The 12,196-nt window shown below is 52.2% G+C and overlaps 1 protein-coding gene across 3 annotated transcripts in view; it reads right to left on the bottom strand.

Annotated features, from left to right (window-relative positions):
• The window catches only part of KLHL29 (kelch like family member 29), a 311,231-nt gene that overhangs the window by 50,741 nt on the left and 248,294 nt on the right, over nt 1–12,196 (bottom strand). For all 3 annotated transcript variants that reach the window (XM_023252071.2, XM_023252069.2, XM_023252070.2), the window contains exons 4-5: nt 11,854–11,995; nt 8,843–9,355 (exon numbers count right to left, since the gene is read on the bottom strand). In XM_023252071.2, the coding sequence (XP_023107839.1) occupies nt 8,843–9,355; nt 11,854–11,995 (655 nt within the window). The remainder of the gene's footprint in view (nt 1–8,842; nt 9,356–11,853; nt 11,996–12,196) is intronic.

Consider the following 12,196-nt stretch of genomic DNA (forward strand, 5'->3'; position numbering starts at 1 on the left):
TCACGACGCTGTGCTAGGTGATCCAAAAGGCTCCTGGGAGAGCTAGAAAGTAAAACAGGGCATTTTCTTGGTGATGTACTGATGAACACTTGGGCTTCCCTTTAAGACACATTATTTTAAACAAAGAGAGTTACACTATGAAAATAGGCAATGGCAACCGTTTCAACAGACAGCAAACTTCTGGCCATTATTTTTCTTTAAGCAATGTACACAATGTTTTCTGTTCCTCACATGCTTCTGTTATTTTGACCTTTTATGTTTCTAGGATAGTAAGCGTGCTGTTGAATGTAAGGCAATTTCAACCAAAGCCAGTGTTCCGCCATGTTTTCTCCATATGTGTTATGGTTTGGGGTGCTATGCCCTCCCCATCACGTGGGGACAGGCAGCAGGTGTGCCATAGCTTTGCCAAGCACTCCTCCTTTGAAAACTCATTCCCAACCTAAAAAACTGAAAAATGTTAAGGATCAGCCTGACAGGACATGCCTTTCCTAGCAAAGACAGCACATATTAGATGTTTGCACAGTGATTAGGCAACAGGAAACTTGCCACTAACCTGTCATGATAGGAGAGAGAAAGGTTTATAAAGAATTTCTGGACCTCGAGGCACACCCTGATTTCCCAGTCAGGTGTTAATGGCACTCAAGGGTTTCCTACCTGGATCACAGCCCCTGAACGCCAAGGGGGTCTTCACTTTACAAGGCCAAAGTGGCCTTCTAAGACCAGAATGACTTGACCTTCACCAGAATGAGTTGAACTTGCAAGACCCAAATGGCTGACAAAATGGACTCTTGCCCAAGATCAGGGATCCTTATCCAGCCATCACTAACTGGGCAAGTAAAGCCGAGAAGCTGGAGGAAAGTCCAGGCTTCCTAAACTTTGGGTACCAAGGGGTCAGGGAATAGACTTGGGTCCTTAAGTTTAAATCACTAGCTGAGCCTGTATCAAATCGGGACAGGCCAGATGAACCATTTGATTAGTGTCTGTGTCTGTGTGTCGCTCTATGATAGAAATCATACGATTTCTTGAGAAATCATAATTCTGTGTCACTGGCACTTAAACATTCTTCCCTAAGATGTGGGCTCTGTGGAACTACTTCCCTTGTGTCTCCTCCCCTCTATCATTCTGACTGCCTTTGAAGGCCCAGTCTACACTGACCTCTCTTTTCCAGCCCCTATGGTTTTTACTGCTGGCTCCCCCTGGACTCCGCAAGTGGGGATGCAGCCTTCTCCGGGGAGACCGCCATCCCTCCCAGCACCTGCCACAGTGTCTGGATGGAACACGGTAGGCATCCCCACAGGGCCTCATGTTCAGTAGGAGCAGAGATCGATATGGGGCATGGAGCTAGCACATTCCATATTATCTTTTGAGTGGGAGAAGCTAAGTGTGGGTCTCGCACAGTTGGTGACTAATACTATACACATTACTTGCTCAATAAATGCTTGGTGGTGCAGCAGGGAAGGAGGTGACATGACTCAAGCCCCTCAGGGGCTTCTTCATGTCAGTGATCTAGAACATAGTGGTCATCCCTGCTGATATCTGCGTGGGCTTGAGACTGGGGTAGCTGGTTTCCTACTGTGGGTCACTGCCATTTCCTGAAGCCCCTGGAAAGGAAATGTTCCCTCCCTTTGCTCTAATCTGAAGAGCCCTCTAATTCCCATGGTGTCTTGACTCTGCTGTCCCTGCCTGTCAACAGTTAGGGTCAGGGCAGGATTTCCGATCTCAAAGATGCTCAGCAGAGATTTGGGGCTGAAAGTCCATATGCTATTTCTAGCTTTGTGTACTCAGCTCAGTGAGGAGGGGGCCCCCCTGGCACCTTGCTCTAACTGTGTCCTGTTGAGCAGAGAGTCTCTGAGAGGATTGTGCAGAGGCTGGGGTCCTGGGGTCACCTCCTGCTCCGAGAATGACATGGTCTCTGGGTGGTCTAGCGGCCTTTGCTGCATCTTTCCGCTTGCCTGGTTCACTCATCATCAAATGATCCGTTAACACAACAGTTAAGCCCTGGACAACCCTCCAATTAATGATTAACAAACCTCAGGAGGATAGAGCCCTGTGAAGGGGAGGAGGGCTTTCTGAGGCAGGGCTGGGGCAGGTACCGCCCAAGCGAGGAGGAAAGACCTCGTGTAGACAAAGTGTCAAATTCCACCGGCTCTGAGACACATAATTTTTGAGTGAGGGTGTGTGTGTTGGGGTGGGGGGCAGCCTAGAAAGGGGAAAAATTGGGTTGAGGGTCATGTCAGTCAGATCTGGGAGATTATTTTGAGCAACCTTGCTTTAGAAACAATGGCGGGCCTGAGCTAAAGGTGTGCCAGACAATGTTTCTCCTCCAGGATTCTTTTTTTTTTTTTTTTAAATTTTTTTTCAACATTTATTTATTTTTGGGACAGAGAGAGACAGAGCATGAACGGGGGAGGGGCAGAGAGAGAGGGAGACACAGAATCGGAAACAGGCTCCAGGCTCCAAGCCATCAGCCCAGAGCCTGACGCGGGGCTCGAACCCACGGACCGCGAGATCGTGACCTGGCTGAAGTCGGACGCTTAACCGACTGCGCCACCCAGGCGCCCCTCCAGGATTCTTTACAGTAGTGCTGGTAATAACAACAGCTAGCATAAATGTGGGTTTACTATGCACCAGGCACTGTGTTAAGACTTTGCATACATTCTTAAGTCCTTAAAACACGTCCGTAAAGATGGCACTATGATTATCTCCATGTTACTGATAAGGAAACTGAGGCTCAGAGACAGCAGTGTTCTAGCACAGTTTCACTGTGGGTTAGTGGTAGTGGAATTGGAATTCTACCCGAGCAGTCTGGTGCAGAACCCGGGCTCCTGGCCACCCTCCACGCTGCTAGCCACGTGCTCGTAACCCACTCCCTCCCTTGCATCCCTCCTTGGTTGGTCTGCGGGAGTGACATAATTCTGTTTGTCCCACCAACTGATCTGGCCCTGGAGGAGGACCCATGCTGGGACTCTGGCACCCTGATATCAAGCTGAGTCTCGCAGGATGCTGGGATCCCCTGAGGGCAGACAGGAGAAGCCCTCAGAAGACAGACAGCTCCTGGAATTAGGGGGAAGGTGTCGGCAACAGCCCGGTTCCTTCTGGTTGTTATGGCAATGTGGAGGGCTGTAAAATGTTACATCGCGGGAAGGCAGTTTCTTCTGTCCAAAGTGGACCCCTAGGAGCTAGGTGCTTCAGACATCACGGTGTTGACGCAATCTCCCAAGACTCCCAAGGCAACCTGGCCTTTGGCTTTCTCACGTTACCCTGGGCGCCTAAAAGGCCACAGCACTGAATGGAGAGTGGTCCTGGCACCAGTAGTGAAGATAATAGTAGCAAAGACATTCACAGTGATTACGACATGCTAGGCGCTATTCACAAGGGCTTTATGTAAAATAACTCAATCCTCACAACAACTTCAAGAAGGATGTTCTATTATTATCCCCTTTTATAGATGAGGAAACTGAGGCAGAGTTTCAGATCGCATTTGCTCTGGGGCAAGCATCTGGGTGGAGGTGCTGGGGCACAGGAGGAACTTTGAAATAGATGGTCTTACGTTCCCAGCAGTGTGGGACAGGTACGGGGGCAGTGACCGGTTGCAGAATGAACTCCCACAGCGGCACTTTCCTGTGTGCTGGGGTCACCAACCTGCATTTACCACACAGAGGGAGGAGGCAGCTGGTGAGAAGTCAGAACCTCAGCGCTGACTTGCAGCCCAGTGCTCTGTGCCTTCTTTCATCTAACCCTTCTTAAGCGTCTCTCGGCACCAGGCACTGGCTGGGATACTGGGGGTGGAACGGGAATGGGAGGGATTCTTGCGGCCCCCACCCCAGTGCCTGGCAGTCTAGCTGGCAGAATGATGCAGGAGCAGGGTAACTGTTGCAGGCACGCGGCCAAGCCCAGAGCCCAGCTGGAAGGGAGACAACCCTGGGCTTAGAGTGACTTCGGGGCAGCCTGTGAGCGGAACGGCAGAGAGGAAGGTAGAGGCGGCGAGGGGCTGGACCCTGAGGCACCAAGTGAAGGGTCGGGCACTGTCCTGAAAGGAGCAGGGGCGGTTGGAGGCATTTGGCGGGGAGTGACAGGACCGGATTTGCGTTTTGCAAAGACCACGCTGGCTGGACCTTGGACCTGGCTGGGAGGGGATGCACTTGGGGCCGGGAGGCCACCAGTGCAACCGGAGGTGATGGTGGTCTAAAGGGGAGTGGTGGTGGGGATAGAGAGACGATAGATGCAGAGGCGGCAGAATCAAAGGTGTTTTTAGACTCGGTGCATAAGGGGGTTAAGGGTAGGTCAAGGACAACCATGGGCTTTGACTTTGAACTGCTGGATGGACTCATGATGTCATTTCTGAGACGGAGGCACAGGAAGAGCAGGCCTGTGGGAAGATGATTTCAGTTTGGACATTTTGTGCCTCTGTGCTAACCATGCGTGGGCAAACAGCTTTATCATGAATTCCCAGCTGCTTCTAGAATGTGTACTGAGCAGTGTGCCCTGGCATGTCAGAGGGTAGGGTCTGTGCTGGGCTCTACCCTGGGGAGAGCAGGCCAGAATCCTCCTGCCAGGAAGGTGACGCATCCACTCCCTTTCAGGAATGGGGACACCGTGGTCCCACGGAGCTGCTTCACCAGGGGCTGCCAACCGAATGAACAAGCTTGGGTTTCTCCCATCTCCTCTGCACTGGGGAGGGGGCTCTGATTCCCAGCCCTTCACTAGCTTCTCTCTAGACCCGGGCTCAGTGTTGACAGGAACAATGGTTTTCAGAGTTAAGAGGGCAAAGTACGATATATGTTCATGTCCACGATCTCATTCAGTCTTCCTCTACATCTGGTGAAGATGGTACTCCCATCCGATTTTAACGATGAGGAAAAGGAGGTCAGAGAGGTTAGGAGACTTGTCCCCGTCACACAGTTGTACACTATGCCTCAAAGTATCTTTACCAGATCCTGTCTTTGCCACTCGTGGAGACAGGGTGGCTGCTGTCCAAGCAGAAGGCAGCATAGAGACAGAGCTCCACAGAGTGGGGGCTCAGGGGCAAGGATGAGAAGGGAAGAGGTGTGAAACCACAGGAAGGGGCTGTGCACACCCCACAACATAGCTGCCTGGCCTTGGGAACCCTCGTGGCCCCTCACCCTAGGCCTACAAAATCGAAGGTCAGACGAGACAAGCCTCACCATTTCAGGTCAACCTGGATTTTGTTTTTTGGTTCAGAAGCAGGTAAGAACAGGTGCAACCTTGCTTCTCTCTCCTTGGACATGCAGGTAAGAAATATAATCACCTTTCTGCAGCTCAGCTCACCGCTAGTCTGGGGCTTTAAAAGGTCTCTGGCTACCCTGTTAGCCACCAAGAACCCTTTGTGGAAAAAGATAGGGGATGGAGAAAAATGACACCAATAGATTGCACCTGTGCTCTGACACAGCTGGGCTCACGTGCAGTGACATCAGACTTCGCTCATCTCACAAGGCCTGGCGTCGGCCACCAGCTCTGCCTTTGGATTGGTTCATGGTTTCCAATCCAACAAGACAAGGCCTCAGGTATTTTATAACAGAATTCAAATGGAACTAATTCTTTTTTCCTCCCTTATCACTTTGCACACATGAAATCTATTTTAATTAGTTTTCAATACATAATCTTTTTTTTTTTAAAGAATGAAATCCTATGGATTGTTCCCACCCCCAAATTGTTCTTAGAGAAAGAAAGATTTATCTTATAAGTTTCCTAAGAAAATCTATATGTGCTCAATGCATTTAAATAACACTCATTAACGCGAACTGCATGCAAGCTGGCTTCTCTAGTCACAGATGAGAGACAATCGCTTGACCTATTGCAAATCAAAAAGCATTTCTGCACCACCTTTATTTTTCAATTGGTTAAGTTTTAAATTAAAGTCCCAACGCCCTTTTTGGGAAGGCAGACTAACATAGCCCCAACAGAAATTTCAGCTCAGTCGATTGGAAGATAATTATAAGAAACAAAATGTGAAATTTTAAATCAGGGCACTAATGAAGTCTAAAAATACCGGTGGCCCATCCCTCTGGCTGGCGAGACCTGTTCCTCATGGAGGGTATCTCTCCATAATTACTCAACCCCGTGAGAGGCCAGGTTGTCATGTCAAACAATAGAGGAAAAATCGTGGGACTTTAATGAGCTAGATCTCAAGGAGCTCCATGGTGAATCTTATTATAATGCCGGGCAAGCTTTCAAACAGAGAACAGGAGAAAAGGAAAGTTCTTTTTTTTTTTTTTTTTTCTTAAGTGGAGCTCTGACTAGTGTTGATGTCATCATGCAGTGCCTCCTGGTTCCCACTTGGAGCCAGCTGTCTGTCATTTAGGAGTGTGAAATCAATTGAGTTTTGGAGATGTAAAATCCCTAGGGGCAAAATTAAAAGTGACCCAAATCCAAACCCACATGGTCTTGTCAGGAATATGATTCTCACATAGCAAGTTTCAAAGATTTGGTTTCAAAATTCTGGTTTCTTATTTTAAAAAATATGCAGTTGTTTGACATTAGATCTGACAGACAAATTATAGCTTTAGCAATAAAGGCTTTTAAGATTAGAAATGAAAAGAGAAATTACTTAAAAAAAAAACAACAAAAAAAACCCAACAACCCACCCAGGCTTGAGTTTGGAGACATTTGTATGTTCATGCTTCATTGTCTTTCTTCGCCACAGATATAAGGGGATAAGTCAGCTGATGAGGGCCGTAAATAGAGAAGTGAGTTGAATGTAATTTCTGGGGAAACCACCATCTCACTGGTGAACTATGGAAATCAGCGTGACAGATGGGTCACCGGTTGTTGTCGGCTGGAGCCGGGGTGGGCGAGGCGGGTCTCACTGGTCTACCGGAAGGCAGGGCTGTGGACACCTTCTAGGATTACCCCACGCCTGGCTCTCACCTAGCACTGAAGCCCCCCTAGAGGGGATGGCAGAGCGAACCCCATCGGGGGCTGTCTCTCTTCTTCCTTCCTGTCTGTGGGCTTGGGCTTACCACAGAGGATGCTTCATGCCCTCTGGCCCCAAAAAGATGTTACAGGTGTGGTTCTGCAAATGGCCAGCTGGCCCAGTGTGCACAGGGGCCAGCGGGGGCCTGTCTCTACCACCTGTAACTTCCTGATCTTATGGGTTCAGGTGCCTGATGATGGATGCACCTGTGCCTGGCAACTTTGGGGAGGCGGATCCCAGTTCTGTGCTGAGCCCCAAACCGTGGACTTCAGACCCAACGGGGCCAGTTACCTTTCAGCCTAGAATAAGTCCTTTTCTTGGATGCATGTCTGAAACTTGGCAAATTGCCAAGACCTTTCATCAGCCCTAGGAGGCCTCTGGGGGTGGCGGCAATGCCCCCGTGGTTGGGGGAGGGAAGCCCACCCAGTGCCTTAGGCTTTGGCAGGAGCAGCTAGGATACCCAGTTCTCAACGTATCAGAGCTGGAAGCATACAAACTGGGAGTAAGTTTTTTTTTTTTTTTTCTTTTTAAAGGGAGAGAGAGCTTAACCAAAACAATTCAAACAAAAAATCAATTTAGTCAATTTTTTTTTTAAAAAAAGATCTTAAACAAAGCAAGGGTTTACCAGAATTTAGATGTAATTTTCTATAATTTTGTCATTTAAAACTAGTGCTGATTTCCAAAACAAAGGCAGTTGGGGCGCAATCAGATTGGGAATTAAACCCAATGGAGATCTAGACACGGCTTTGTTGTTGGGATGCTTGACGAGGTCTGAAAATTGCTCAAAAGGATGAAGAGAGAGATGCATGAGAGCAGGCAGGAAAGAAGGGCTAGTGGGACTCGTTCTCCGCGAAGAGGCAGGGACCCCTGCCAGGCTACCTCCAGGAGCTGTTAGCAAGGAGAATGAGAGGTTGTGCCCAAAGGTCCACACTTCCTAGAACCATCTACTGTCCCCTAAGAGGCCTGTGTGCCCCAGCAGGGAGACTGCCCACCATATGCCCTCTTGCCTGCAACTGGGTCCAGGCCTGGCTGCCTCCCCTCCCCACTCAGCAAGAGAGGGGCCTGGCTGTCTGGAGCTCTAAGGGATAGCGAGCAAGTCTGGGGCAGATGCACCCCACCAGCCTAACATCTGTGGCCCCCGGTCCTCCTGCCCCCTTCCGCATTCTGGCTGGATAGATAGATCCCTCGGTCAGACGTCAGGAGCGATGCTCTTTGTCGTAACCCTATGGCTGGGGGCTCATCTGCAGGCTCTGTTCTCAAGGATCTGCCTTGAAAACAGGAGGTGCTCTTTCCCGGACCCTCACAGAGCCACCCTGAGTCCTTGAAACAAAATAATCCAAGTGGCTCAGGATGGTCTGTGAGTGTCTCTTGGGGAGACATTCCTTTCACCTAACATCTGGGGAGCTGCTCTCATCCAGTGGCACAGCACAGGGCGCCTTTCTAGGGAAGGACACAGTTCACGTCCTGACTGTTCTCATGGGTGGAAAATGGAAAAGGCCCCACAAAAGACTGTTCCATGGAACCCTAAGAGGAGCAGATGATCCTGCTCATTCCACACTTGGCCTGGCTTTGGGGTGAAAGGTGAGAATGGCCTAAGGCTTGGGCTAGAGGCGGAAGGACCCTGGACCTGGCAGGCTCTCCCCTCCCTCCCTCTCCTTGCCCGCCCACATGTCCTCGCCTAGCTTGTCCTTCCCTCCTCCACTTTCCCCTCTGCCTCCTCTGTCTGAGGTTGGGCTGTCTTGGGCAAGGGGAGGCCCCACTACTGCTTCTGGGTTGGGTGAGGCCAGTGAGGGAGCTGCTGGAGAGCTCAGGATGCCAGGAACACACTCCTGTCTGTGCTGTGTCGTGGTGACCACTCAGGGAGGCACAGGTGTGGGCACACGGGAGCATGTGAGCAGCGGGACTTACCTTTGGGGTGCCCAGGGTCGGTGAACTCATACTTCCCCACGCCAATTGTCCGCAGCATCTGCAGCCCATGGGCCGAGTCAGTCGTGGGGGGCCCATTGGTGGCAGGGGCACCGCTGGGGAGGGTGGCAGACGGCTGGGCTGGTGCTGGTGGAGGCAGCAGGGGCCCTGCCATGTGGCCGTTGCCCACGGCAGTGGGTCCCGGACGGGCCACCTGCCCCACGCCAGGCAGTGTGGACATGGCCAGGGGCTGTGGGCTGGCGTACAGGGCCTGGGCCGGCATGTTGACCACCACGCTACTCAGTGGCTGAGAGGGTGGCTGTGGGAGCGAGTAGTGGCCTGGCATCAACGGGAGCTGGGGCCCCACGTGGGGAGGCAGTGAGGGGGTCACCCCAATGACTGGGGCCTGGACGTTCACAGCCGGGCTGAAGGTAGGAGGCTGGGCCACTCCATAGGAGTGTGCGATCAGGGCAGGCTGGTTCCCGGCGGCCACCGTGGTCACCCATGGCCCTGTGCCTGCAAGGGAGACAGAAGAGAGGTCATCTGCCGGATACACATTCACTCAATAAACACCGACTGTCCCAGGCCCTGGGCTGGGTGCTAAGGTCACCGAGGTGGACAAGACACCTGCATCCAGGACGCCCCAGATGAAAAATCTGTGATTACGGTAGCATTGGGGTACCTGAGCAGATGGTCGTGGAGGCTCAGAGGGGGAGCACGATCTACACAGAGGCAAAAACACAGAGAGAAAAAAGCAGAGTCCTTCAAAGAATTCTCGGTTCAAATCTTGGCTCTGCCATTCATTAGCCAGGAGCCCTGGGCAAGTTGCTTTTCTTCTCTGAGCCTCATTCTCCCCCTCTGTCAAATGGAACCAGCAACACCTACCTCAGAGGTCTCCTGGGAAAAATTGAATGAGGGAAATGTATTTGGGGGAAAAAAAACTAGCAGAGTGGCTGGTATGTGTTAAATGTTCCATAAATGTTGGTGTTTTTCCTTCCTTTCTGGAGAATAGCTGTCTGGAGGAGGTGGGGAGAAAGCTAGATTGTGAAGATAGTAGGTGTTTCCTGGGCAAGGCGAGAACACCAGAGCCTGGAGCTGTGCAAGAGCCCTGTGGTGCAGGAAGGGGGAGCAGGAGGTGGGGGCAGGGGGGAAGGCTGGCAGCGGCTGTTTTCCACTGCCTTGCTGGGGGACCAGGCTTTCTCCTCAGCAGCCTCTGCGTGGCCAACCCTGGGAGAAACAACAGAAATGCATTTTGGCCCTTAAAGATATTTTGACTGAACAAGGGGGTCCAGACACACGTCCTGAGACTTGATACAAGATTCGACACCAGCTGTGCCCAGGTCAGGCAGAGCAGGGCCAGGTTCCCCTGAGCTGAGCAGACATTGAGGTGACCCAAGTGGGCTTGTGAGTGAAGCCAGAAAATACTGTGACAAGGGAGGGCAGTCTGGGTCACCTCTGACCGAATGAGTGTGGGGTTAGGTCTCCATCACCCAAATGCCACCTTGGTTTTCATGATGCCACTGGAGTGGCAGTGTAGACTGGGGGCAGGGAGTCTGAGGAAGAGAGTGGGGGACAGGGAGCCACTCAGGACCCCTAGTTCCAGAGGCTAGAAGGGGAGCTAGGAGCTCTCTGACAGGAAACTAGGAGCTGGAAAATGTTGGTGAAGCAGTGCCAGCAAGATTCTAGAACAGGCTGCTAAGGGGGATTGTCCCCAAGCCTGAAGAAGAGATGGTATCACTGACTGTGAGCTAGGCTGCTGTCTTAAGGACAAGGCATGCCATCCTAAGGCCACTTCTCTCCAGGATTAGCCACGGAGCCTGGAACAAGCCACCAGAGCTTCGGAACACAGCTCGTGACTTCTCCGGTAACTCTGGTGAAGGTACGAGATGCCGGGCCATGGTGGTGAGTGACTTATGAGCGGGTGATTGGCTCAGAGGATGCTGGGGACCAGAAGGAGGTCTCTAGTGATGTGGACCGAGTCCTGCTCATCACTTTTACCAATGATTTGGGTGATGATAGGGAAGATATCACCACCAACTCTGCAGGTGGCATACTGGGAGGGTTAGGCACAGGTCAGCAATAAAAGCTGGAATCAAGAGTCATGTGGGAAGATACTGACAGGGACTTGCCCTTGAGTCCCCAACACCCCTCTGCCTAAGGTAGACTGAGAGAAGATGGACAGGGGTCAGGGTTACTGCCTCGACAGTCTTGGGATCTGACTGGTGACAGCGCATGTCTGTGGCTAGCAGCAAATCAGAGGTGATCTAAGACCGCAGTGGTCAAAGTGGAGGGGCTGAATGAAGGGGTGCAGGTCATAGCACGTGTGGGTTCTTTGTGTGGGGCTCTGGCACCGATGGAAGCAGAGGGAGAGGTCATTCTCTGGAGGGCAAAGGAACTGGCCACCACGGGCTCTGGAGTGTGGCTGAAGGGCCAAGGGTGTTTATTCCGCAGAAGACTTGGAGGGGGGATGGGTGGGTGTCAGATATCTGCAGGGCTGTGGTGTGAACACGGATGTGTCCTGTGTATCCTAAGGGGAGGTCTGGGACCGATGGGAGATAACAGGGAAGGCTTTTGTCATGGTCAGGGCTGACCAAAGAAGGCTTGGGGGGACGTAGGAGGTGGGGAGCCCCCGGCCCCAGGGGGGTGGAGCATCCCACTTCTCATGTAACCATTGGCAAGGCAAAGCCTCCCTGGAAGGTGTGACTGGAGAAGTGGGTGAATCAGAGTCCTGAGGTTTGGGAATGACTATTCAAAATAACACAAAGCAGATTCAAAGTCGCTCCTGGGATGTCAGTCTTACTTCCTCAGCCTCCCCAAAGCTTTCTCGAGTAGCAGAGAAAGCGGTAGAGACGCAGCTACTGCCCAGGCTGTACAGCGTCCCGACCCCCATGCAGGTGTGGGCTGCCGCAGGCCCATGGGCCAGGGCCTGCTGAAGAGTCACAACATCCAGGAAGCCTCCAAACCCCGCTCCCAGCCTCCACGTGGGAGTCTCTGGCTGCCGGCCAAGTACACACCTGGATTGTCGCTCTCCCTCATCTGTTTGGAGGGCGGCTCATCAGTGTCCCAGGGCGTGGACTGATTGATGGGCGTCTGCCCCCACCGGATGCTGGTCGTGAGTCCCTGGGACTGACTATCCGCTTTGGAGATGCCGGGAGCCTGGGGAGAAGCAGAGCAGGGGGATGAGCATGGCCTGGCGTGGGCTGCTGCCCTGGGGGCCCGTCCCCTGAGCACTACTCCTGCTGCCTGAGCCACAAGGCCACACCCAGGGCCACCTGGGAGATGCGGGCACTTTGGGTAAACTCCCGCCCCCAGGAACACCCAATCCAGTGCCCCCCCCCCGCCCCCACCAGCTGCCAC

Source organism: Felis catus, chromosome A3 (assembly GCF_018350175.1).
Source record: "Felis catus isolate Fca126 chromosome A3, F.catus_Fca126_mat1.0, whole genome shotgun sequence".
NCBI classification, from domain to species: Eukaryota; Metazoa; Chordata; class Mammalia; order Carnivora; family Felidae; genus Felis; species Felis catus.